At 45.0% G+C, this 26,967-nt stretch overlaps 1 protein-coding gene across 1 annotated transcript in view; it reads left to right on the forward strand.

The window, feature by feature from the left end:
• Tmem178b (transmembrane protein 178B) overlaps positions 1 to 26,967 on the forward strand; it is a 413,079-nt gene that overhangs the window by 371,482 nt on the left and 14,630 nt on the right. Inside the window, exon 3 of the mRNA XM_029558865.1 lies at positions 10,790 to 10,927. Coding sequence (XP_029414725.1) covers positions 10,790 to 10,927 — 138 coding nt within the window. The remainder of the gene's footprint in view (positions 1 to 10,789; positions 10,928 to 26,967) is intronic.

Below are 26,967 nucleotides of genomic sequence, written 5' to 3' on the forward strand. Positions count from 1 at the left end.
GCCTTCAAATGACCTCAAGAGTAAAAACAAATCAGTTTATCTGGTCCAATTGTATGTCCTTAAACACCAAAAAGGGAAGTATAACCAAAGATTAAAGGGGCCAATAAAATATCATAAGAGCATACATATATAACTAAAAGCTACTTGACAAACAGCAAAGCCAGACAGGCGATACCTTCAGTCGAGTTGTTGGACAGGATGGATAAAGGCTCTTCCAGACTATAACCTTTTAAGCTTGGTCTTTCTGATCTTCCATCTCCGTTCCTAGATAACGTGCATGCATCTTTTTGGATGTTTATCAGGCATTCAAAATCCTTCATTTGAGCTAACAAAATTTGAGTTAGATCTCATACCTGAAATTCAACTCTGAGTCTCAGTTGCCTTTCTCCTTCTCCAGCTAAACCTTGACATACTACTGGAAACCTGCAGTGAAAAATGAAGGAGAGATCTGTTCAGTATCTTTCCTTTTAAATTTCCCCTGTTCCTCCTTCTGGTTTCTTGAGGGAGAGGCTTAGAGAAAGGAAGGCAGGTAAAATATCAAGGAGGTCTAATGTTCCTGGTGTTCTGCTCTGTGTTGGTGCCTTTCATGTGGCAGGGTTCAAATAACGGTTCACTCTCCCACAGGGTAACTTAGTGATTCCTCTGGAAAAGCTTTGTAGGAACTGACAATGTACTACTGTCTCCTCATATGCATAGGGCACTAGCCAAGTGGCCTGGTCCCACTCCTTCCTTGACTCCCATTATTGTTGCTACCCTCTATTGAGACTCTGGTGGAGTTAAGTCACCAAAACAGGCAAGCACAAGGCTGTGGTCTTTTCAGGGTCATTAAGTTTTACTGGTTTATGCTTAGGCTGTGGAGAAAGCCCAGAATCCTTCCCCAGCAAACTCTGAATACAGAGTACTGTCTCACCTATGCTGCCACAGCAGCTCCAGCTGGCTGTTTCCTTCAGTTTTTCAGGCCACGGGGAAGTACCATCCTGTATTTTCTAAACTCAAGAATATCCCAGTGCAGCTCTCCAAGTGGCTCTCTTAAGAGTACTTTCCATGGCTTGAGTTTATGGTAGGTAAGGGTGGAAATGCCCCCATGGGAGAGAAGGGACTCTCTTTTAAGAAACCTTCATCCCCACCTCCTTCCCCAGTCTCTCATTCTATGTGAACTGAAGGTGGGGTGCATTAGAAGAGGCAGCACTATGTTGGGCACCTCATAGCAAGGTTGACACAAGTTCGTACACCTCTCCCCCAGAGCACTGCAGCCATATAGAGATGTAATGCAATCCACATACACAATTTTAAATGTTCTGTTGGCCATGCTAAAGACATTAAAAAGAAACAGGTATAATTAGTTTTCATAATACATTTGGTTTAATCGAATCTGTTCAAAATACTGACATATTAACATGTAATCAATGTAAACAAATGTTGAGACATATTTTATAGAAATTCCTTCTCACTCTCCAACATTCGTCTGGTATATATTTCAAATTTACAGTATATGTCAATTCAGGTACCCAATAACCATTTCAAGGGGTCAGCACCATGTGTGGCTCATATGCCATCCTGAACATCACAGTTTGAGACTAAGGAGGCTGTTATCTACTGTCCTTTGCTTTGGGACCTCAGGACTAAGAGAGCATGGCTGTATTCTTCACAGTGCATTCAGACCAGTATCTGTAGAACCAGGATGCAGATTCTAGACAGTCTAAGAAGAAACGGAAGGCTTGCCATCCATACAGTCTCTTATCATTTCTATCTTGGCAGGTTGACTCATTTGTACTTAGAACTATTTAAAGACAACAAAATTCACATCTCCCAACAAGCTCCAAAGACGATTCTTAAACTCTTACCTTCCCATTGTAGAAAGGAACAAAGGAAACCACAATCACAAAGGCTCCTTGCTAACCTTTGGTCTACTTCTCCATTGCATCTCTCACATGGATATATGTGCATGGGCTCACATATGCCCACCTGCAGTGTGGAATGTGTAGGCTTATGCATTGCTTTTCACTGAATTTTCCTATAACTTTGACATTTTTCAACAGAATAATTTGGATAGGTGAATGATATTCCATTATGTTTTACTGAATGTTAAATTCAATTCTGGGGGTTGAAATGGCATAGACTATTAAAAGCATGAAAAATGAAAAGAGAATGGGCCAAGTGGGACCTTTCCGGGAGCTGCCTTGTCTCCTTGCTGTATAGTCTTGGTCAACTAAAATCCCCTTGTTTTACTTTTCAAACTGGGGAAAAAATAGCCTCTCCCTTATAGAGTGTTGCAAGGGAGAATCGGTCTGTCCTGTGTACATTGCCCAGCACACACCTGGACACAGCAAACGGACAGTGTAGATTCCTGTTCATCTTCCTTTTTCCTAGGCTTTTCAAAGTCCTTGCCCTTGGCCAGTTCCCAAGCACCTCCAGCTTTTTCCTAAGCTGCCGTGTGTTTTAGCACTCCCATTTTAAATATTGTATTATTTCCATTTTTATTTTTTATGTGTATGAGCATACTGCCCACATGTAAGTGCACTTGTGTCGGAGGTCAGAAGAGGGCATTGGAGTCCCTGGAACCAGAATTAGAGGTGGTTGTTAACCACTGTGTGGGTACTGGGAATTGAACCTGGGTCCTCTGCAAGAGCAGTCAGTGCTCTTAACCACTGAGCCATCTCTCCAGCCCTGTTCTGCTCCCATCTTCTGATTGCTCTGCAGTGTCTCTCTGGGGTCATGTGCCTGCCGAGCAGCATATCTCTCTACGGTACACTCTGAGCAGCTGTCAATGAAGAGTGCTGTAGAGTAGGTTACCATGGGCCATCCAGGTGTGTGGGGTGGCTGAGCTACATTTCCTTCCTATCATTCCCTTCTGTGCTTTCCTGCTGTTGATCAGCGGCCACACAGTAAGAACAAGGGGCCCATTCTTGTGAGTTTAAAAACTCTTTCTTGGCTTGGAATGCTTCCTCTGGGTTCTGGATTCTCTCTCCTTTTCCTTCTTCCTGTGTGTTTTAGCTGCTGACCTAGCTTTCATCAGGCGAGTACACATTTTGTAATTTGCTTCCATTGTTTTGACAATGTATGTGATTTGTATATGGCAGCATGCTATAACATCCCTATTTATGGCAGCTCTAATCCGGAGGTAGGATCCAGGAGGAAGAAGCTTCAGATCTGTCTTTTGACCCAGAAACTGCTTCTTGTTTCTACAGCAACTGTCTTCTTCCCACTATCCCTTCCTGACTTGGGAGGTGCGGTGGGTGTAAAGTCTGTTCTGTTCATAACCTGAGGGGTAGTACAGAGTCTTTATGAACCCATGGCTCCATGTTGTCTGAAACCCAGATACATGCTGCTGTTTCTTTAGTATGCAGTAAGTAATGATGCTGGATTGTTTAAGCAGTGCTGGCTTTAGAAAATGAGGTTGGAAATTAGAAAAGAGAAAAACCAAGTCCAAGTCACAATGACATTTGAGTCACTGAAGCACACTGGATTGTGAAGGTGTTTTCTCCCTGCTTTCTTCCTCACGCACACAGCTTTGATAATTGCTACAGGGTGGGATGGTGATCACATTTAGCAAATATTTGTTGAACACCTGCTTATGTCAGGCAAAGAGCTGGAAATTAGGAAGATAGAATAAACCAAACATGAGTTCGACCCTGAGCCAGCTTGAATCTGTTGACGGGAGAGAGCTATAAACAGTAACTATGATAAGATAGGAAGGTGAATCAGCCAAGAGTAGGAGTTCTGGGAACTGGGTGTGGAGTCCACTGAGACACCACAGAAGCCTCCCAGAGACATGTGCACTCTGCAGGGAGGTCTTCAAAGCTGGTCTGAAGCTTGTCAGACAGAGATACAGGGACCTATGACGCTAGAAAGCACTGCGTTGTCCAGAAAGAAACCTGCAGTTTGTACGGCTGGAGCTTGGAGCTGGAGAAGGATGGAGTACAGGACAAGGCAGAGGGCAGTTCTAAGTGGCATTCTAGGGATTCGAATCTCATATCTGGTACTTTCCATGGAAACCCAAGAACTATTTTATTTTCACATAAAATAATCCCTTAATTAGAACGACATCGTGATGTTGAACCACCTGACATTGTAGAAGTGAGTCAGGGGCAGGAGCTCCTGGGAGGTTCTTGGCTGTTCCTGTTTTTCTTACCTATATCACTGAAGCCCTCCCAAACACATCATCATCCATCCTGCCCAATATCTCTTCTTTGTAGATGCTTGTAGTGCTCACTGCCAGAGCCCAGGGTTCAAAGAGCCTAGATGGCCACAGGCACCTCTGCTATTAGCTGCTGTAGCCTCCAGCTGTTTTGGTCCTTGGAGACACACAGCAACAACACTCTGGGGGTGGATGCATCTCCATATTAACAAATAAATCCTTCACCTCAGCCTCTCCAGGTATGTGAAAAGCAAAAAGACTAGATTCCAGACGCCTGATCTCTGAGTACCAAATATTTTTTTAAAATTTTTTTTACTTATTTTTATTTTAGGTATATGAACGTTTTTCCTGCATGTATGTAATTGTGCTACATGCGGTGCAATGCCTGTGGAAGTCAGCAGAAGACGTCAGATCCCCTATAAGTGGAGTTAGAGGTGGTTGTTAGCTGCCATGTGGGTACTGGGAACTGGACTCAGGTCCTCTGAAAGAGCAGCCAGTTCTCTTAACTGCTGAGCCACCTCTCCAGCCCCAGTACCAAAGTCCCCAGAATGTTCCCTGTCGTTTGAATCAACCTGTCTTGAATTGGCCCCATGGGTAGCAATTTCATCACAGGTTCTCTCTCCTCTTCTTGCAGCCCTGACCTATTGATCTCTCCATGCAAAGACACTGGGGCTCTGTCCTCAACCCTTTGCTCAGCCTGCAATACCTGTGACCTGGTTCATTTGTGAGTGATTGTTGTGCTCACCTTTGAAACCTGGGCTGTGTGCTCTGGTCCTAGAGAAGGGGGAGCATCCAGCAAGTACAGATGTCTTCCGGAGACAGGCCAGCTCTTAATAACGGCAGGGCAGGACAGAGTGACGCTCTTCTTTTTCTGTGTGCGTCCAGTCTTTACTGTGAAAGTAAAGTCTTGTTTTTTCAAGAGGGAGGAAAAAAATACTCCAATCATCATCGTCTTTTTTGTACAGGGTCTTTATGGAGCAACTAGAAAGACATTCAGAGCCCAATATATATTTTTCTTCTCTAAGTGGTATTTTTAAATGCAGATATCTTAGCTTCCTAAGTAGAGTTTCAAACAATTTCTTTCAGTTTAAATGTTAATAAGAATATAAACTCTAAAATAAAAAGATTAGGGACTGGAGAAATGGCTCAGTGGTTAAGAGCACTGGCTGCTCTTGCGGAGGACCTGGATTCAAGTCTCAACACCCACACGGTGGCTAAGAGCAGTCCAAACTCCAGCTCCAGGGGATCCAACACCCTCTTCTGACCTCCGTGGGCATTGCATAACATGGGTACACTTACGTTCATGTAGGCAATACATTCATACACATAAATTTTTTAAGATAATAAATAAAATATTTTAAAAAATCAAAAATTGTTCTGAGGAGAGCAGTTTTTTCTGGCTCTATTTAATGTTTCTCAACCTTTCCTCCTCCACCTCCTTCAGTATCAGCCTCCCTCTGACCACTTCCAACACACTGAAATAGAATCAATAGAATTTAGAAGGCACCTTCTTATTTAAGAAATTAGACTGTTGAATGTGAGGGTCATGAAATATAGGCCACGGACTCAAACCCAACATGGTTCATGAGAAGAATTTTTCATCTCTATCCTTGCCTGCAGAGTCAAATTTATCATTCAAGGCTCTTTTTCGTGATATTTCTAAGGTCAACCAAACAATACTTTTCTAAGCCAACTGAGGTGAGTTAGAGTTTCCTGCCTCTTCTTCTCTTCTTCCTCTTCTTCTCATTTTACAAAAGAAAATTTAGAACCATTAAACAACATACAATGATGCATTGACATTCAAATAGGAAATATAAGTCTTCCTGGGGATCCCATGGACCAGATTTTATGTGTGAATTAAAACTAGGCATCATCTAGCTCCCTTCTCTCTCTCTCTCTCTCTCTCTCTCTCTCTCTCTCTCTCTCTCAGTTTCAGAAATTGAACCTAGGGCTTCATGCAGGCTAAGCAGTGCTCTACCACTGACCTGTAGCCCTAAGTCCTTTTTATATTTTCAGTTTTGAGACAAGATCACACTAAGTTGCTAAGTCTGGCCTTGAGCTCACTCTATATCCCATCCTGACCTCAAACTTTCAATTCTCCTTCCTCAGCCTCCCCAGCAGCTGCAATGTCAGGTCTGCACCACTGTTGTATGGGCATTTTCCAAGACTTCTTAAGCCTTTTGGTGCACAATAGGATAATTAATACATAAGTTCAAATATTTAGAAGTTTCATAGATTTTATATGTCATTTTATTTCACTTTATGTTGTTTTTGTTCTCTAGCTACTAGTTTTTAATAGCATTCAGTTTTTAGTTCGTGGAAGCAATCTTTTGGGCCTTGCCTCTCTGACAACACTAATAATAAATTATGAATTGTTTTTCTTCTCCTTACAGTTTATCTCCCCAGGTTCCCTCCTACTCCAGCTTTGGATTTTCTCGGTTTGTTGTCTTTTATAGTTATTTATTTTGCATGTGTATGTATAAAATCTCTCTCTCTCTCTCTCTCTCTCTCTCTCTCTCTCTCTCTCTCTCGTGTGTGTGTACGTGCGTGCGTGTGTTTGTAGATGAAATTAATTGTGGGAGTCAGTTCTCTCCATCCACCATGTGGGTCCCAGGAATCAAACTCAGGTTGTCAGGCTTGGCAGCAAACACCCTTACCTGCTGAGCCATCTTGCTTACCCTCTGTCTACTCATGTTTAATAGTGGGGTGTTAAAGAGTTACCTAGGAGTGCTGAATCAATGACGAAATCCTAAAACAACTCAGAGTTGTATCATGTTTTGCAGAGTCTGAGGGGAAGTGTGAGGAAAGTATTAGAACCACAATTACCCTCTCCCACTCAGTCCTTAGGCAGGACCTTGGCTCCCAAGGGTCCTGTGGTGTAATGGGTTACTGATGGCTCAAGAGAGACCTCACTCAGCCTCCAGGCTGGAAGAAAGGTCTAAAAACTAGCTTCTGCAAGCCAAATAGAAGAGGGCCAGGATTCTCAATGATCAGGTTATAGCTGGGTGTGGTGGCACACACCTTTAATCCCAGCACTTGAGAGGCAGAGGCAGGTGGATCTCTGTGAGTTCAAGGCCAGCCTGGTCTACATAGTGAGTTCCAGGACAGCTGGGGCTAGAGGGAGACCCTGTCTCCCCCCCTCAAAAAAAATCAATGATCAGGTTATATATCCAGTAGTCACCCTATCAGGGGGTAGTAATGAACTTCAGTATGGTACCCTGACACTCACCTGTGCTAGCCAGGCTTTGTCTAAGCTTGCCCATGACCCTATTTCTAATGCTCTGTTTAATGCCCCTGGAGTGGGGAGGAGAGAAACCCCTCGGTGGTGTGGAGCAGTAAGGGGATCTGGGAATCTTGTTTCTTCCCAAATAGCTTCCTCAAAATCCTTGTTTCATCCCCTTCCCCTCTGTTTCCCATTGGATCCTCTCTGGGCCAGTGCATGAGGCTGTGCAGGATTCTGCAGGCAGGTTTTCAGCCTCCCTGACACTGGCTTTGGATTCAGCCCAGTCAGATCCAACATCCGCCGTTTTTACAGCTTTCAATCTCTGTTCCTTTGTTCCACATCTCCTAGCTATAGTTCTGGCTTGATTTTGGAAGAGCAAGTACTAAATGTATCTGTTCACAGTCGATTTTAATTCTATTATTTATCTTATTTTCTTACATAATTCAATAATACAGTTGTTAACTCCTCTTGCAGTCCACTGGCTTTGAGACTGTCAATAAATTATTTGTCTTTGATTCTTGCTTTTTTCTTTTTTTCATCTGTAAAAAAGGAATATTTCTTGTCCCATCTGACTTTTGGGCTATTGTACCAGTTTGCCCAAGTTACCAGGTAGTTACTTAGGTAGCTCTCCAAGGAGAAAATAACCAGCTGTTCACACACAATTCTGACAAAGACTCAAGGGTGACGTAAAAATCTTCCCGGGTCAGTGAAAACATAGCTAGGACCCCTGGCCTTCATCCTGTTTCTACAACAACAACTTAGCATGACCTTCTACTTGTGTCAACAGTGCCCTGTGGGAGACACAGAAGTTTATCTAAGCTGTGAGAGAGAAAGGGGGCCAGATGACAAGGGTCTGCCTAGAGCTTTTGGAAGACCAATTATTTTCTTCATTTCCCTGCCTTTCTGCCTCCCCTACCCCATTTTCTTCTAAGTAAAATACTTTGCCCTTAACCTTCAGTAAATGTCACCTGCCATTTTTTATATGCATAGATTTAAAAAAATTTTTTAGAAGAAGCTTTTCATCACAGCTTTAACATACTCAATAACAGTTTCCAGTGCAAAGCTCCGTCAATGCCATTTGTTTTTTAGTGTTCAGCATTCTCTTTAAATTTCCTGCCTAACAACACACTGGTCTATTCATCTCTGACCAACATGGAGTCACCTTATTTGATCCCATGTCCACTCAGTCCCTTAGGAAATGCCTTTGCTCCCAAGGGTCCATAGGATCTGGGGCCGATGTAGGGCTTCCGATTATCTGACCTGCAGCAGAGAGGGGATTCATGAAGTCATAGAGGACAGGACCCAAGGACCCAGGAGTGCCGTGCACCAACTTTAGTACCACCTATTTAGTGGGTTTAAACCTCTCAGAGGGAGAGCTGGCCTTTCCCTTCCTCACCCTTGAAGAATGTGAAGAGTTAAAGAAGCATTGATTAGAGTACCCTGTTTGCAGGAATCAATCTGCATAGCCTTGAACAGCCCACAGACACTGGGCACATAGGCGCTGGAACCAGGACTGATTCACGGGCAGGAATGTTCCTTTCTTTCTAGCCATGGCTGTCTGTGCAGCAAGCTTGGCTCATATGCTATAGTATTGTCATCAAACCACTCCTTCGACACAGCTTTGTCTGACTTACTTGGCAATATGAGAAATCCTCACAGTGCTGTGTGATAATGAGGCTTCCTTGGTAATTCACAGAAACGAACACAGAGTGTTACTTCCACCTGGCTGGGGCAGGCCTGCTGGGTGTGCAGGAGGTAAAGGAGAACTAGGTGGAGCAGACACCCACTCTGGGGCCCTCCGGGGATCTGCCTCCCTGACAAGGCACTGTCCTGCTTCTGCAGGCTCCTCTTTCCCAGAGGGCTCAGCCACAGTCTTCCTGCTGTGTCTGAGTCTCCCCACTCTCCAGCCAGCTTCCTCCTTTGGTTGTTGTTGGCAGTGTCTGATTTTCCATGTCAGAACAGAGAGCAGATCCCTCAACAGAAGGGTCTTGGCCCAAACTGTGACAGTTGGGAGTCCTTTTGTTTGTGCTGCTTGGTTCCTGGTGGGAATGGATGGAAAGTGAGAGGAGAGGACCGAGGGGTGGCCCCCTTGTGAGGTATACAGACCCCAAGGAATTGCCCACAGAAATCCATGGGGTTGAGAAGAGAAGAGACGGTTGAGGCAGCAGTGCGAGTGAGGTGCTATGACTCCAGGCAGGCACCTTCCCACCCACCCTGACATTTCACCCTTCCTTTGAGAGAAGAGATTGTCCCTGCTGCTCTAGGCTACTCTGTGATGCCCCAGAAGAGTTAGAGCCTTGGGCAAAGGCCAGACAAAATAGCTTTGCTCTTGCTTAGAGACCTATTGGCAGCCTGGGGATGGTGCCCAAGAGATGGGTGTGAGGGATTGCAAGAGGGTGCAGGGGCAGGAAGGGAGGAGTGACCAACACGGGAGTGAGGTGCTCCCTGGCAGGAAGTAAGGGGCTAGTTCTAAGGAAGAAGAATGGGAAGAGGAAAGCCTTCAGGGAACCAACCCAGGCCAGAGGCACTCATGTAGGCACAGTGTGTGACAGCAGCTCTGGCCACCTCTGGTCATAGGAGGGAAGAGGCCAGAGAGGAAGCTGAGTTGAGCAAGATGCTGAGAGACCTGATGAGACAAGGAAGCAAGCCCCACCTTCTCCCTTCTCCTGAAAACATCACCTTTCAGCAAACCTTTCCTTTCTCCAAGCCATTCCTGGCTTTGTCTGATAGGTCACAGAGGAAGAGAGCCAGGAAGGCCCTTCCCCTACACTTGAGGGTGGAGAGATAGAGGCAAGTGCAAGGGAGGGGCCTGCTCAAGGGTCTCAGACTAAGGGAGGGCAAGGTGCATCTTCCTCTTCAGCCCTGCTTATAGGCAAAACTATACTGAGAGCCAGCTTGGAGGGGAAGGAACGAACAGAGCACCTAAAATGCCCAAACCAGAACTTCATACATCACCTCTCCAACAGCCCAGCAGAACCTGACTGAAAGGGAGATAGAGCTTGACAGATGCACCCTGCTTCCAGAGACCCTGTTCTGCCCCAGTAACCCATCTCCTTGGCTCTCACTTCTGTGATAGGCTAATGCTGAGGGTAGCCACAGCTATCTAGGGTCTAGTCCGTTCTACCACTTACTATGTTTCTTTAGCAAGTTGTTCCATTCTGCAGATAGGGATTAAAGACAGCACCTGTCACTTAAGGTTGAGAGATGCACAGGAAGGTCACTATTACCCAGTGAGATGCGTGAGCAATCACAACAGATCATGTGTTTGCTTTGTGCTTAGAAACTCAGCTGTCCTAGGATGTCTGTGCAGAGGACATTCACCACCTGTGCCCCTGAAGTGCCCCTGCCCTTGCCCCAGGGCTAGGGGCCAACTGACCCTATCTTGTCCCACTCTCTAATACTAACTCATCCCTCCTGCCTCCCCACAGACCTGCGCAGAATGACAGCTGGCTTCATGGGCATGGCCGTGGCCATCATCCTCTTTGGCTGGATCATCGGTGTGCTGGGATGCTGCTGGGACCGAGGCCTTATGCAGTATGTGGCGGGGCTTCTCTTCCTCATGGGAGGTAAGGCTGAAAACCGCTGGTGGACAAGGGGAGGCAGGGAAAGTCCTGGTGCCTGGAGCTGTGGGAAATGGCAGGAGGAGCACAGGAGTGACAGCTCCTTTCACTCACTCATCTGTGGGCTCATCCGACGGTCTCTCTGTTCCTGTCACCTACTGGCCATTACACCAGCTTTCAGGGATGTAAAAGGAAATGTTGAGCATTGGGGACCTCAGTGCCTGTGTGGAAGAGAGACACTGTGGCTGTGAAACTTGCGTGACAGCAGATGGAGACCTCAGACCAGAAAGAAGCATGAGCCCAGGATGTGTTGAGCATTTTATGTGCCTGTGCCCTGTGCCATGGTGTTAGACCAAAGGGTACTTCCTCCCCAAAAGCCCATGCTCACTCTTGACTTGGGGTTTAAAATAAGGCAGTGGTGGGATAGGGCTGAGACTGCTCTTGTTTCTATCTCCCTTACTGATTACCACTGTGGCTATTGAACCAGCACAGTGTCCTTCACAGACTGTACTTGAGAATGGCATAGATATGCAGGAGTAGATTCTAGTCCAGGCAAAGTAAAAGTTTGTTCACCGTCTACTTGGGCATTTTCTTTCCCTGGAAATATAATATGCTTTAGGGGTTCCTGCTTTGAGTATTGGCCTGGAGCTTAAGTTTTGGATTGCCTTGAGCAGGTGGATGGGTGAACTGTGTGGAGTCTGCTGGAAGAGGATGGGCATGGACAGATGAAATTAGAAATAGTTGTGGGATAGAAGAGAAAAGGGGTCCCATATGAAGAAACAGATGTCAGGCTTTGGGCACTGTCCAGATACTCCACTCCAGTCCTTTTGGGAGATGTTCAGCTTTTGATAAGAGATGGAGGATGGAGAAGGGTACTGAGGGATTCTTTATCTACAGGTCAACTCAGAGAATGGAGGAACGTGTCCTTTCTGGTGCAAAGAGAGATCTTTGGGGATACAAGGAGCTCTGATTTGGGGAAGGAGAGCTTCACAGAAAGGGCTTGGATCCTGAAGTTTTGCCCTACTCCTTGAAGCACAGCTACTGTGTGTCAGAGACAAACAGAGGCTTCCCAAGAAGCTGTTATTCAGGCCCAGACTCTCTGTTAGCAGAGTCAGGATGTCCCTGTGCCAAAGTGGCTATGTTTGTGGTGAGGCCTTACTCTGTCTCTTTTGGATACACTGAATATACTCTTGTGAAAAGGGTTTTCCTAAGGCTGGAGAGAGGTCTCCCAGGAATCCCAGAAGAGCTGAGCAAACAGGCCTCTGGCAGAACAGGAATACAGAGCCCAGGGCCTGGCTCTCGCTATCGCTTGCCTGGGATTTGCTGCACCTGGACATGTTCTCTCCTGTCGCTTCTTTTCAGGCAGGAACAAGGCTCAGATCCTAAGCCTGGGACTTTTGAACTTTGAAAACTTTCTGAGTTGCTTCAGTTGACTTGCCAGAATGTTCTTGGCTAGCTCATCTTTTCTGGCCAGGTCATGTACAACAAAATGGGTCGGACAACAAACAGACCAGAACTGGGTAACAGTGGCCTGGCTAGAAGCTGTGACTGTGGTGACATCACTGCTCAGAAGAGGCCTTGGGTGGGCACCTTTCCAAGGGTCCAAAGGGGATAGATAGATAGAAGGCATGTACCTGGAGTCCTGCCCTCCTGCTACTGGGTCACCTGCTAGATACTTGGAGCACTGGACTGTATTAGGAGCCCTGGGCTTCTTTCTGAAGACCTGAAGAATGAGACCCTTGATTTTTCTAGTGGGTGGTCTGCATACATCACCTGTCTATCAGAGCCCACTAGAGAGCTTTGGCTTAAGCACTAATGCAGGACCCACCAAGATCAACCCACCAGAGGTTTTGAGGGTTCTCCCTAGGTATAAACAGAGCCAAGAACCAGTGCGATAGTTCCTTCCAGCTCTCACTTTGTATGGTACCAGGGACCAAAGTTTCTTCTATATAGGTTTTAACCTTGGCCTTTTATGACTACTTTTCTAAGCCTTATACAACAAGAGATAGGGCAGTGCTAACAGGCCTCAGTAGTGGGAAGGCCTACCCAAGCCCTGACTACTGATAGGTGCAGATAAATCTGCCTTTCTTGGATTTGTGTTATATGTTTTTTTGTCAGGGGGGGAGCTGAAACAGGGTCTCTCAGTAGCTCCAGCTGGCCTGGAACTCACTATGTAGACCAGGCTGGCCCGTGTCTCACAGAGATCTGCCTGCCTCTGCCTCCTGAGTTCTAGGACTAAAGGTATGCACCTCTAGATACAGCTACTGTATATTTTTAAGTGCCAAAACCTTATTTCCTGATAAAGTGTGACAACCAGCTTCACAAAAGTTGCTGTCCCAATGGCTCTTTCTTGTTGACTAGGGTACTGTCTAGACTGGACAGAATCTAACTCCTCATGTCAAAAAGCCTCCTCTTCCACCCTGAAGTTTTGTCATCTATGTTCCTAGGTAAACATCATACTCTTGAAAGAGGCTGGGGTGGGAAGTAGTATTATATATGTCCAGGGACGTCAGACCCTACACCAACAGAGAAGCTGAAGAGTAAAGCCATTAGCTGCCCATCCCTCGAATAGTGCTATTTCCTTTTTCAAGAAGTTCTGGGGGTGGGTACAAGGGAGTTCCTTCATATACAAGTTAGCATCCTTTGCAACTGGGTGAGACACAGCCTTGGAAGTCCAGCAGCCCAGGACATCAGCAATGTACTGACCCATGAACTTGGTCTAGATAGAAGGTGTGTGTGTTGGGGGGGGTGCTCAAGACCAGAGACTATATTCCTAGCCCTACTCAACTGTGACAGCTAAACTGTGGGCATCAACCCACAAGTGAGGCCTTGATCTATAAAACCCTACATGTTACAGACGTTCCAGTACCAACCCTTCTCAGAACCTGAGCGGTCCCTGCCCTCCAGGGGTTAGTCACCTATGGTTGACCCATTGATGAACTCAGAGTCAGCCACTTGTCCCAGCCACCTTCTGGACACAGCCAAACCATCGTCATTCAAACTACATAGATATGTCTCAGAAAGTGACCTCATAGCCTCTGTTTTCTCTCAGGTGGAGGTCTCAGTTACTCTAGGGGTTAGATTGGGCTGTAAATAAGGAGAGAAGGTAGAGACCAGAAGCGGAAGTGTGCAGGGTTATCCAGGCAAGAGTGGGGTTAGCATGTGGAAAAGGAGGATTCAGCAAGAGTGGAAAAAGCACAATTGGCTTGGGGAGATGTCGGTCAGTAAAGTGTTCGCCTTGCAAGCATGGCAGTCTGAGTTTAATTCCCAGAGCCTAATGCAAAATGCCCTGATGTGGTGGTGGGTGTTTGTAATCCCAGCAATGGGGAGGTGGAGACAGGTGAATCCCTGGGGTTCACCAGCCAACCAGCCCAGCCAAATTAGCTCCAGGCCAGTGAGAGACTCTGTCTCAAAAAGCAAGGTAGATACCACCTGACAAATGACACCTAAGGTTGTCCTCTGGCCTCCACTTACACACATATGTATACACACACACACACACACACACACACACACACACACACACACACACACACACACACACACACACACACACACACCTACCTGCACATATAACACACGTATACACAAATTTAAAAATTAGAAAATGTACATTTAGGGTCAAGTTTCCAAAACTGAAGTCTCAGGTAACTAGGTGAAGCTCCAAGAATCACTGAGGAATTCTCTTCATACTCTTCCCCATTCCCATAGGAAAACAATCTGCTCAGGGCATTTCTCTGGTCCATATCTAACTACTTCTGAGTTAAACAGAGGGAACTGCCCACTCTGTGAAATAACTAACAACAAATTGTTAAATTAATGTTCAAGCCAGAGCAAAGGATTAATTAAGGAGGGCAGGAGGCTGGGGGTGGTGGTGGGATCCACTTTCCCTTCGGCAGTACTAACAGAAAGGATCTAGCCCAGACTGGCACAACTCATGTGGGTGCCAGCAACCATCCTGTTGAATCATCAGAGATGCACTGAGGCTTGGGAACAGAATGACATGGGGACAGACTGTGTGGCGCAGGGGCATGTGACCTCTGTGCCCACCTGCCACTCCCTCCCTTGGGAGCTTCTTGGGCATGTGGGTTTATGAGACAAGTTGGAGCCCTCAGTCCATGCCCACTGCATCAAGAACCTTCCCACACACCAGGCATGGTGGCACATGCCTTTAATCCCAGCACTTGGGAGGCAGAGGCAGGTGGATCTCTGTGAGTTCGAGGCCAGTCTGGTCTATATGGCAAGTTCCAGGCCAGCTGGGGCTACAGGGAGACCCTGTGTCAAAATAAATAAATAAATAAATAAATAAATAAATAAATAAATAAATAAAAGAGTGGGCAATAGAAGTGGGATTAGAGCCAGGCATAGAACCTTCCCACAATCCTCCCATACTTGCTAGGAGCCCTTAGTTTTTTTTCTCTGTCTCCAGCCAGGTCTAAGCCTTTACCATCTTTTGTCCAAATTAGCACTGGAGTTTCCTAAGCTGACCACCCTGACTCCACACTGGCCACTCCATGATCAGTCCTGCACAGAGCAGTTAGCACGAATCATTTGTTCTTTTTAATTTATATTACATTTTATGTATTTTGTGTGTGTGTGTGTGTGTGTGCGCGCGCGCGCGCGCGCGCGCGCGCGCACGCATATCGTGCCACAGCACACATATGGAGAGCAGAGGACAACTTATGGGAGTCACTTCTCTCTTTCCAACCTGTGGATTCCAGAGATTGAACTTAGGTCGTCAGGGTTGGTGGCAAGCACCTTCACCAACTGAGCCATCCTGCCATGCCAGGATAAATCTTTTAAGCTATGAATCAGACATATCATCCATTCCCTATCAATAGTCTAATGACTTTCAGTTTAACTTAAACCCCAAATTCCTTGCCTTTTCAGATGCCTTCTACAATCTGGCTGACCTGGCCTCTCTTACCTCCCTTCCCATTCCTTCCTGGACCCTCATGCAGCTCCAACCAATACTGGCTACCTTACTCTCCTGGAACATAGAAGGATTGCTTCAGACCCTGGAGCTGGCCGGTCTCTTTGGCCATAACACCTCATAGATGGCCCCTTCCTTGGGATCAGATCCCACTCCAAGGTTCTCCTCAGAGTGTCCTTGACCACCAATTCAATGAACACTCTAGGACTGCTCTACATTTTCATTAAGTTAAATTTCTGTAGTATTTCACTTCTGAGATGTATGTTGTCATTTTGTTGTTTTTTTTTCAACAGTTTAAAATGATAAACACTATCTCATGGGTTCCTTGGATCGGAATTCCAGGTGCAGCTTACAGGGTTCTTGGTGGAGGGTCTCACAAAGCTGTGCTCAAAGTCGTGGCTGGGTTCTCATCTGAGGCTCGAGATCTGCTGCCAGTGTCACAGTGTTGATTAGGGAATTCATTTCCTTGCAGATGTAGGACCCATGAAAGCTTGCTTGTTCAAGACCAGCAAGGAGGCCCTCTGATATCTGACTCTGGCCTCTAGACCCTCTATTTTTATGCCTCTTCGTTTTTAGAACAGTTTTAGATTTAAAGAGAAATTGAGGGTAGTTAAGATGGTTTAGTGAGTAAAAGTGTTTGCTGCCAAGATTGACAACCTGAGTTCATTCCCAGTCTGGGACCCACATGGTGGAAGGAGAGAGCTGACTCCCATAGGTTATTCTCTGACTTCCATATGTGCACCATAGGATGAGCATGTAAACACATGCACAGACATGCGAGGGCACAGATAAATAAATAATGCAATAAAAAATTGGGCGTTGAAGTGATGACTCAGTGGCTAAGAGCACTGACTGCTCTTGCAGAGGACCTGGGTTTGGCTCCTAGCACCCACATGGCAGCTAACAATTATCTGTAACTCCAGTTCCAGTGGATCCAACACCCTCTTCTGACCTCTACTAGCACTGCATGACACACGTGCACTTGCATACATGCAGGCAATACACTCATACACATAAAATAATAATAATAATTAAAAAAATAATTAAGCAGTATAAAGAGTTAAAGTGTCACCCTCAGCCCATTCACACGATTTCTCCTTTTTAAATGTGTTTACATTACGATGGCAGGTCTATTACAATCGATGAATGAATATTGGTACATTATTATTAACTGAAGCTCACAGTTAATTTAGATTCCCCGAGGTTTATCTGATGTTCTTTTCTGTTCCAGGATACTACCCAGGATACCAACATACATTTAATTATCCATATTTCTTAGGCTTCTCTTGGATGGCACAGTTTCCCAAGACAGCCCTTGTTTTGGATGATCTTGGCAGTTTTGAAGAGTATTGGCTAGGCGTTGTTATAGGATACCCTTGTGTTTGGACATGTATGAGTTTTTTCATCATAAGATTGGATTATGGGTTGGGGGAGGATTAAATGCCATTTTTCTCACATCATTTTGATATGATTCGTGACTGTAAATATTGCCCTGATCCCCTGGTGTCACATTGTCCAGTGCAAAATTCTTTCCCTCCTTGTTTCCACATTGCGTCCCTTTGAAGAGTCACTGTGTGTATCCACACTCGCCGAGTGGGGAGCTACAATGCAGCACTGGGGTGGAGACGCTGTAGGGTGGAGTAGCCACAGAGATTATTTAGAGCTCTTCTAAATGAGAAATTTTTCTCTTGCTCTCCACATTTCATTCATTCAGTCATTTATTTATATTGATGTGGACTTAAGGCCATTTGCTTTGTCCTTTGCGTTGTAGTCCAGTGTCACTTTACTCGACTGCTTCCGTCTTTCCAGCCTTGGCTTTTGGGAGCTCTTTCAGTTGGCTCTTGTGCCCCTTTGACATTCCCCCAATAGATGGGGTTTTGTTATTTATTTTTATTTGCTTGCTTGTCTGAACTCTCACTTTTGAATACCATGACGTGCTCTAGGCTCACCACATATGTTTCCTGTTCCCATCCTGCACCATCTCCTCAGGGAGCCCTATTTGTCTTTATTAGAGAATATTAGTAACAAAGATCTAGGAACCAGGTGTCCAAAATGTTTTTGTAACATTCTGTGTTCATCATCTCTCTCCCTGCACTAAGATCTGAGTTCCAGGAGCTTCAGAAACTGGTCTGCCTCTGCTAAGGTATCTCCAGGGTCAAGATCAGTGTCCGCACTCATGGTAAATAGCTGTAGAATGAATATACTGGGGGGCTTGAGAGCTGGCTCAGCGGTTAAGAACACCGCTGAGCAGAAGACCTGGGTTCGGATCCCAGCACCCACATGGTAGCTAACAACTGTCTGTAACTCCAGTTCCAGGGGATCTGATGGCCTCTTCTGTCCTCTGCGGGCATTGCATGACATGGGTGCACTTACCTACATGCAGGCAATACACTCATATACATAAAAAAATAAAAATAATTTTTACCAGAGTCCAGTAGTTTTTAATCATTATTTCTGAGCATACACAATTTTAAAACTCTCTGACATGTAGAATATCTGATTGGCTTCATGTGTTTGATTCCCATTATGCATATACAAAAGACACACACACTAAAAGAGATTAAAATATTTCTAGAGGGAGAAAGTAAAGGAGGGGGCGATGTGAAGAAAGGAGAAAAATGAAGGTGGCCTCTGGGCTCTTCCTCGGCTCACTAGCCCTTCATTCTTGGGAGTGAAAGCATTGGAAAAGTAGATTATGTTCAACAGACAGAAAGTGTTTTGCTTTTTGTTTTGGTGTTGATAGAGCAGCAGTTCTTCCAGAGAGCACGGCATCTCATCTACAGCTCCTGTTCTAACCGTACCCCCTTCTCAGGATTCCCTATCCCGTTTTCATCTTTAATGATCAGGACTAGTGTTTGTTTCTGTTACAAAACAACTTAAATGTCTTTAGGAAGTAGAGTATGAATGGTACCTGAATTTACAGGCTCCTGACTTTAACCCAGAACTCAGAACATTAGAAATGGAAGGACTTTGGACGTCATCCAGTCGGATCGCCTGCGTTTCAGCAGTTGTGTCAAGTTGTCCCAGACCACCAAGCTAGTAGCTGGCATAAATGAGCCTGGCCCATGACCCCAGCCTGGATTCTTGCAGCCGACCCTGCAGCCTCTCCGCACCCATGCTGAACATGCCTGTGTCCCACTGAGCTGCACACCTCTTACTCTAAGGTGACTCCAGTTCTGTTCTTTTCAGTGGGTGCCAGTCTTCCTGAAGTATCTAATTGTGCGCTTCGTATCCCTTGCTGCAATCTGTCTTCTCCCCTCTCCTCAAAGCATACAGGGAGGAGATGGTGGCTGGAACTGAGGGCCTGAGTGGTAATAGGAAAAAGGAAACCACTTAAGGTTATTTTCCTACCGTCTGTGATCAGTGTGTCATTCAGTCAGGGGGAATGAAGGGAATGCCCTAGAGAAGCACAGGCTATCAGGTGTGAGTGATTGCAGCAATATACAAACCAGCGATGCCAAGTGTCTGGTATAAGTAGGCAGCTACGCAGTGAACCCCCAGACACTCAGCATAATACACCCCTTTTGGCCTTGATTAAGGGCAGAATTGTGGAAACATACCAGTCTGACATGAAGGTTCGAGGCATTAGGTATCTTGCCTTGAACACTGTTTCATTCAGGTACTAAAATGATTTTAAGGACTCCTATAAAATAGGACAGCAGGAGAGTTTCCCCCTCAGCTTTCTCCCTCAGCCTCATCTCACTTCATTCCCGAGCTCTGCCCTGCTTGGAAATGGACCAAGTTTCTGTAAGGTCAAGAGATTCTAAGTCTTAAATTTCATGCCTTCAAGGGTCATGACTTCAAAACTCATTGATCAGAGAAGGGAGATACAAAGCAGAGGACCAAGTAAATTAGATATGAGAGAGAGAGAGAGAGAGAGAGAGAGAGAGAGAGAGAGAGACCGAAGACTGTAAGGCAATGACTTGGCAAAACTTATAATAAATAGTAGCTATTACTATCCTGCATATACCCCCAAGTAAAGTCCATTCTAATAGGTAGAGAAGTGCCTGTGATCAATCACAGCCAATCAAAGATGAGTCTGGCATAAAGCCCATCTATTTACCCTGCTGCTTTGTTTCTGTAGTTTTGTGTGAGACTCACTAGAACATCACAACTCTTCCCTAGAGCTCTTGTCTTACAGTCTTTCAAAATCTTAAGCAGACGTTCACAAACTGGTTCATACTCTGGAGTGTTTCTTGCCCCTTGGAAGGTGCATACTTGAATATTTATTAGCATTTGAAAATTACATTCAAAACGTGTCCTAGAAGGGTGTATTTTGACAGTAAATATCATTTGGGGGAGGAGACAGGTTGTCAAGAAGATTAGGAAATAACCTCTAAGTTTACTTCCCATAGAACCTATGGCCAGGATGAATTACTACCGCATCACAGGTAGCAAGAGGACATCAGACCCCCAATGGGTTTGATCATTGCCAACAGTGGAGTCACCCCTTACTAAAAGTATGGGCTTCAGAATAGAACACTAAGTATCCCTGGCCATACAAACTCTACTGTGGTCAATGAAGAAGGTAACATCACAATACACCATAACCTACTTGGCAAATTTCAACAAAGCCAAACTATCACATACTTGCTAGAACAAAGGAGTGCTTTGTTACTGTATTCCCAGTTGAAATGCTGAAGTAAGACAGACCCTGGAAGGAGAAGAAAGGAAAGTGTTGGTGAAGGCATGTGAGAGAGCTTGTGTTAGAAGTCAGCCCTTGCCTCTTAGACATTCCTGTGTACACTTGCCCATGAGTCACTTGCTATGCCCTGACACCTAACTGGGGGCCCGGAGTCCTTGTTCAGGAAAGAGAATTATTCAATGAAAAGAGAAAATTATGGCTTTTTCATGGAGATCTGGTCTAGGACTAAAGGAACCTTGGACTAACTCTGTGACATTGGAAAGTTCCTTATCTGTCTTGCATGCTTTGCTTTAACTTTCTCATCTACTAAGAGCTAATAATAGTACTCAGTTCAAGCACAGCTGTGAGAATTACAGAGTTAATTCATCTGAAGGGCTTACAACAATGCCTGGCACTGTTCTCATAAATTTTTCGCTATTGTGATTTTTAGCTGCTGCAATGTTTCTTTTTTAGATAAGTACTTGCAGTGACATTCCTCTCTGAGTGGCTTCATGTCACCACTACTAAGGCACCCTATAGTACATGCTGTAGAGACAGGAAAGATGAAGTCTTTACACAGATCATCTGCCTCAGCTTAATTACCACCCTACTCACCCATTCATCCATTCAGTAAATACTGAGTACCTCCATGTGCCAGGCAACCACTTACTTGGGATACAGTTAGGAATAGAGAAAGTCTATGAAGCTCATATTTTAGTTAGAGAGACATATAAAAAGCAAGTCTCATGTGGTAAGTGATAAGAACTGTGCAAAGAGCAATGGGGCATTGTAGCATGCAAGGTTTCTCAGGAGTGGCAAGGTGTGGGCAGGACCCTGCATGAAGGGAGGTATTAGGCCAGGAGAAGATGTGAGGGCAGGATAAGTCCTTACAAAAAGACCCCAAGAAATACAAAGTACTTGGAATGTACTTTGTAATGTACCTGTAATGACCCTCTTGGGTCTAGAGAAGTTGAACGTGAGGATGATTGTGATAGGCGCAAAGCGAAATGAAAATGGACAGAGCATGAAGATTGTTCGAGGCCATGGTCAAAGGTTGGATTTACTGAAGGAGCACCAATCCCCATTCTGCTTTGTCCTATTTCACAGACTGACCCGGGGTTCTCCCCTGGGTAACATTCAATATTATGTGAAGTTATCTGCTTCCCCGGCTACCTTCTGAAATGTGCACTGTCGGAGCCTCTACAGCCTACCAGTCCCAGTGTCAGTGTCCTGTTTCCATGTTTCCTGGGTGGCATGCTCCAGTGTGCCTGCAGAAGTTGTTGCAGTGCTGTACACCAAGAGCCGCCTTCTGCTCAACTAGGGCCAGCTATGGCATTAGAATTTGTTCAAACATTGAAAATTTGAAAAGGGCATGTCCACATAGCTTCCCAGGCCTCCAGCACTGTCCATAGCATTCAAGCATTCTGACCCTAAAATACCACAAGTTTTTTTTTTTTCTTTTTTCTGCAGAGCCTCTGGGAGGTCTTCTGAAACCTTACCTGTTCTCCACCCTGTTTGTAGCACCCTGTGTCCCTAACACAGGTCAAGCCTGCCTATATGTGAGCCCCTTTTCTTATGTGCAGTGTTGTAACTACAACCCATCAAAAGAGAAAGCTTAGGGCTGGAGAGATGGCTCAGCAGTTAAGAGCACTGGCTGCTCTCATAGAGGACTCACATTTGGTTCCCAGCACCTACGTGATGGCTAATAACTATCCATAACTCCAGGACCAGAGGACCCGCTGCCCTCTTCTGGCCTCAGTGGGCATTGCATGACATGGGTGCACTCATGAACATGCAGGTAAAACATGCACACATATAAAATAAAAATAAAATAAATTCAAAAAGAGAAGGCTGAGCTGATTGCTCATGTGGTCAGGGAGAATACCACCTCACATGCTTTGGTGGGATCGCAAAAGGAGAAGCAAAGCCATATTTATTGATAATTGGATGATTGGTTCTAAGACATTATTTCAATGTGACGCTTGACTAACGCAGTGTAAGAATGATGATGCCAAGACTTGGAAGGAATAAGGGTGCATTGGGATTAATGGCCACCATGAGGGTTTAGAGGTTAAGGATTACAAACCTTAACGTGTACACCGTCTGTGAATGCTTTGGATAGAACTTCCTATAATGACTAATCTGACCATTTTCTTGGGCAGGACAGTCCCAAGTGTGGGATAGCAAAATCATGTTCATAAAGATGGTGAGACCAGGTCTTGGTTCTCAGAGGCAGGAATGAAGATGAGATGGATAATTTTGGTTCTTGTTCTCCACAGCCTGATTTTCTCCCAATTGGCCTTCCTATACCAACACAGAAATATTTGAATTATTGAGTCAATATGGTCCAGACAGGGAACAAGATACCCTAAGGCTCCTCTCAGCACCAGCAAGACTCTTCCTTTCCCAGGGTGGAAATACAGCCACACTGCTCTGAATCTTGTCTGGCTTTGCTCTGCCCACATTTACACATGTGTTTTGTGTTTACTGAAGACATACAAAACACTTGGTTTACTGTAGGCACCCAATAAATGTCACATCCTATTCTTGCCAATCCCCCAAGGAAACAAGCTTCTTTCCTTGACATCTGAAGTCTCGGACATCCCTCCAGTCATCTTTCCTTTTCCATTTTCACCCTCACCTTTCCGTCAATTATCAACATCTGCCAACATGTTCTTTGCAGTGTTCTTTGTGGCCTGTTCATTTGCATGCCCTCCTTGAGCTCCATCTGGGCTGTTACTGAAGCTGCAGTATTTGGGGAATCATTTAGCCCATGGTAGAAATCTCTGTTCCCCCAGTTGGTTGCCAGTCTCTGAGCCTGTGTTTCTCATTTGTGAAACTGAGACCGTGCTGCCAGCCCTGTTGGGATTGTTGTGCAGATGAAATAAGCTAACCTACAGCAAAAGCATCAAGCCCCCAAACACGAATTTCCTAAGTGCTCATTTCCCTAGTTTCTACTGAATTCATCCTTTAAAACATACTACTTGTCTGAAATACACTAATTACAGCATCATTTCTCAATGAAAAATATTCTGTGGCTCCTTCATGTTTATAGAATAAAATCCAGTGTCACCAGCCTGGGGTTCTTCTCAGTCATAATTTTGATTCAGTCACCTTCTGTCACATGTCCTGTGCCCTACTCAAATAGACCTGTCACCACACTCTGCTCTAGGTGTCCCTGCTCTGTCTGTTGAAGCCCTGTCCTTTCCTTCAAGGCTCAACTTACGGTCAGCATCTTCCCGGAACGTTTTTGGGCCGTCTTACCCAAATCCACGCTCTTTCTCTGCACTCAGAGCTTGTACAGTTTGGACGGCGCTTGCCTCATCGTGATGTCTCTGAACACAGATTTCTCATCATTTCCTGTCTCCCTTCAGGGTGAAAATCTATGAAGTGGCAGAGTAGCCTTTGTGTGCGGGCAGCTCCAATGTCATTTTTCTCTATTTTAAATCTTTTGTGGTTTCTGGTAGCTTTGACTTACTTCCCTTGGATTTTTTCTGCTAAAAGTGACATAAATCAAAGCCATTAATTTCTCCTAACAAGTTTTTTCAAATATTTGGACACTTGTATTTCTTTTTAAAATATTTTTATTGAATGGTTGTACAATTTATACAATACTTCTTAATCAAATTTAGACCCCTTCCCCATTCATGCCTCCACCATGCATTCTGCCATACATGTTAAGTCCCATCTGGTCAAGCATTTGTACCCAGATGTCCTTCGGTATGCATCCCTCACCTCTCACCAGCGAAGTTTCCTTATACAACAGAGTGTGATGTACAGAGAAGACCCAAACTGTCTCAGTTTTAGACAATAAGAGACTGCAGAGGTGTGTGTGTCCCTGGATAGGGGCTCCTCTGTTAAACCGCACCCACCCATGGCTCAGGGACCATTGCAGAAGAAGTAAGTGGAAAGATTGTAAGAGCCAGAGTTGGTCCATGAACATAGGGAAATGGAAAGTTTCAACCGGCCACTATTGTATCTCTTAATTCATCTGATTTTACAACTAAATTAAACTTAATAACTATTAATTGGACACCTACTTGTGTGTTAGGCACTATGCCACGGCCATGCATAACATACAACTGAAAACATGCTTGGCCCCTGTTCTTAAAAGACACCCAGGCAAAGGGTGGGGACATGATACTCAGGTGAAAAGAGTGGTAGGTGGTTGGTGTCTTTGCAGCAAAGATGAAGGCAACCTCACAGAGAGCTGGTGATTAAGACTGGAGGTGGAATCCAGGAAACTTGCCATGCTCTTACCACTGCTCCTCAAAAGGTCCACATGGAACTGCTCCTGGGCCTGGACCTGGCAACTTTCCAGAAGCAGTAGGCCAGGTCTTTATCCAGTCTAGTTTAGGATTTCACACATTATTAACACATTTTCATTTCTGTATATCACCATGTAGCTAAACTCTGGTGAATGAAGCCAAAATTTCCTTTTACTTATAAAAGTGCTTCAACAGCTTTATATAGTTAAAATATAAATCTATATGCTATTTGACCCTCCCCCATGTGGGTCCCGGGGATGTCAATGGCTGTGTCCTTCCTCTGACACCCTAGTAAAACTAGTTTATCTCCGTACTCTCTGTTCTAATTTACTTAAAAATAACAGGTAACTAATTAAAATGCTCTCTGTGACTCAATTTTCACATTAGCAGTTAAGTTCCCTGGAAATCACATTTCCCAGAAGCCTCTGGGCCAGAGCTTCTTAAGCCCTGATTTAGTGGAGCTGGGGGTATTGTTTGGCCAAGCTCGCCTCCTTTCACCTTCTCATTACGGCACATGGATAGGAAACTTCTCCGCTCTCCTCAGGAGGCTTGAAGGTCTGTGCCTTTTCAAGGCTGTCCTTCCCACACAAGAAGTCACTGCCTTCTCTAAGTGGTGAGCTTGCCAGAGGACACCAGACTGTGGGGCCGGCACCACATAGGTCTTCTCCCCTTTATACACCTTTATACTCCTTAGTGTCTGGGCTAGCTTTCAGAGGCCACCTTGGAGGCTTGCTTTTCTTTCTTTTTCTGGCCTGCAGATATGACTCAATAGTTCTGGGTGGCACTGTAGACACAAACGTTTCCTCAGACAAACCATTGTAAAATGTTAGCATTGCGGGAGGAATTAGTGAGCCTTGCTGCAGCAAGGGTCAAGCCCGAGCTGCCTTATCAACAGGAAAGCTGGCACATTGTTCCTGGCTCACCTCCCCTAGTCTCATTACGGTTTGAATTTAGAAGAGGGATAAGACAGAAGTGCAAATAAATATCATTCCTTGGAGCCTCGACAGTAAAGCAGAGCTCGTAGGTTTGCTGGGTAGAGGCTCATTTCCAGCCAGCATGGTTGGGCCATGGGGATCCTCTGATAGCTGAGGCTTCAGTAGGATCTCTTCTAACCACCAGTTTCTGTTGCTCTCTGGGTTTAGGTCCTGGCCTTTGGGGGAGCTTCAGTGAAAGTTTTAATGACCTGCTCTGAAGTCATTTCCTGTCTTGACCTCTACATCCTCCTCCTCCTCCTCCTCCTGGAAAACTCACTTCCTTCCCAAGGGAGTCATCCTTCTCCTTCTACTTGATACAGGGAGTGAGTGAGGTTAGGGACAGTTGTGATGGGATCCCTAGTTCTAAGTCTGTATACTTTATTAACTAGACCAGAGTCTAAATGGTACCCTGCACATGAAATAGAGTTGGGAGACAACATAGCATATGGCTAAAACTTGGGTTTGCTTCCTGCCCTAGTACCTTCCAATGTGTGACCTCAAGCAGTTGATGGAACCCCTCTCTGCCTCAGTTTCCTGATATAAACCTCATAAAATTATTTGGAGAATTTAAAAGCTAACACTTATAAAATACATGAAATATGCGTATCTTGTATTTAAGCTATCTATCTATTTTATCCATAAAAAGCTATGTGTACAATCAGTAGCCCAATAGTAAAATAACAGTATGATAAAGGTCATTTGGATAGGTTTCCTCCCAGAGAAAGGCCAGGGCCAAGTTGTGTGTACTGGACAGATGGAAACATAAACCAAACCAGGTGGCAGGTTCACCTGATCTGGCTACCACCCCAGCTTCTTCTTCTACTAAATAATATGACATTGGCTTGGATCAGATAGGGCAGAAGCCAGAGAGAGTTCTTTCAGGAGCCAATTTCTTCCAGATACTTAAACAGCTGGGCCCTATCCCTCCATGTTTCAAATCAAGGCAATTTAGAGCTGAGCCTCATGTGCACATTGGTGTCAAATAGTGACATCTACTGATCTTATCCACTATCCCTCCTGTGCATGTCAGGAGGTAGGAAGCAGGGTCTTCTCTCCAGGTAGTTCATGTTGGACAAAATATTAGTGATAACCAATCCTAGAGCAAGTCAGAATAGCCCCCTTCTTTCCCCAATACCTAGAGTTGTAGAAAGGATGTTAGAGCTTTGGTCCTTCTCCCTGTGGATGAGAGACTCGTGGACAGAGAGATGAAATGATCTTTTCATTTTCTGAGCAGGGATGGAGCCAGC

This window comes from Nannospalax galili, unplaced genomic scaffold (assembly GCF_000622305.1).
Source record: "Nannospalax galili isolate Female #2095 unplaced genomic scaffold, S.galili_v1.0 scaffold307, whole genome shotgun sequence".
Taxonomy (NCBI): Eukaryota; Metazoa; Chordata; class Mammalia; order Rodentia; family Spalacidae; genus Nannospalax; species Nannospalax galili.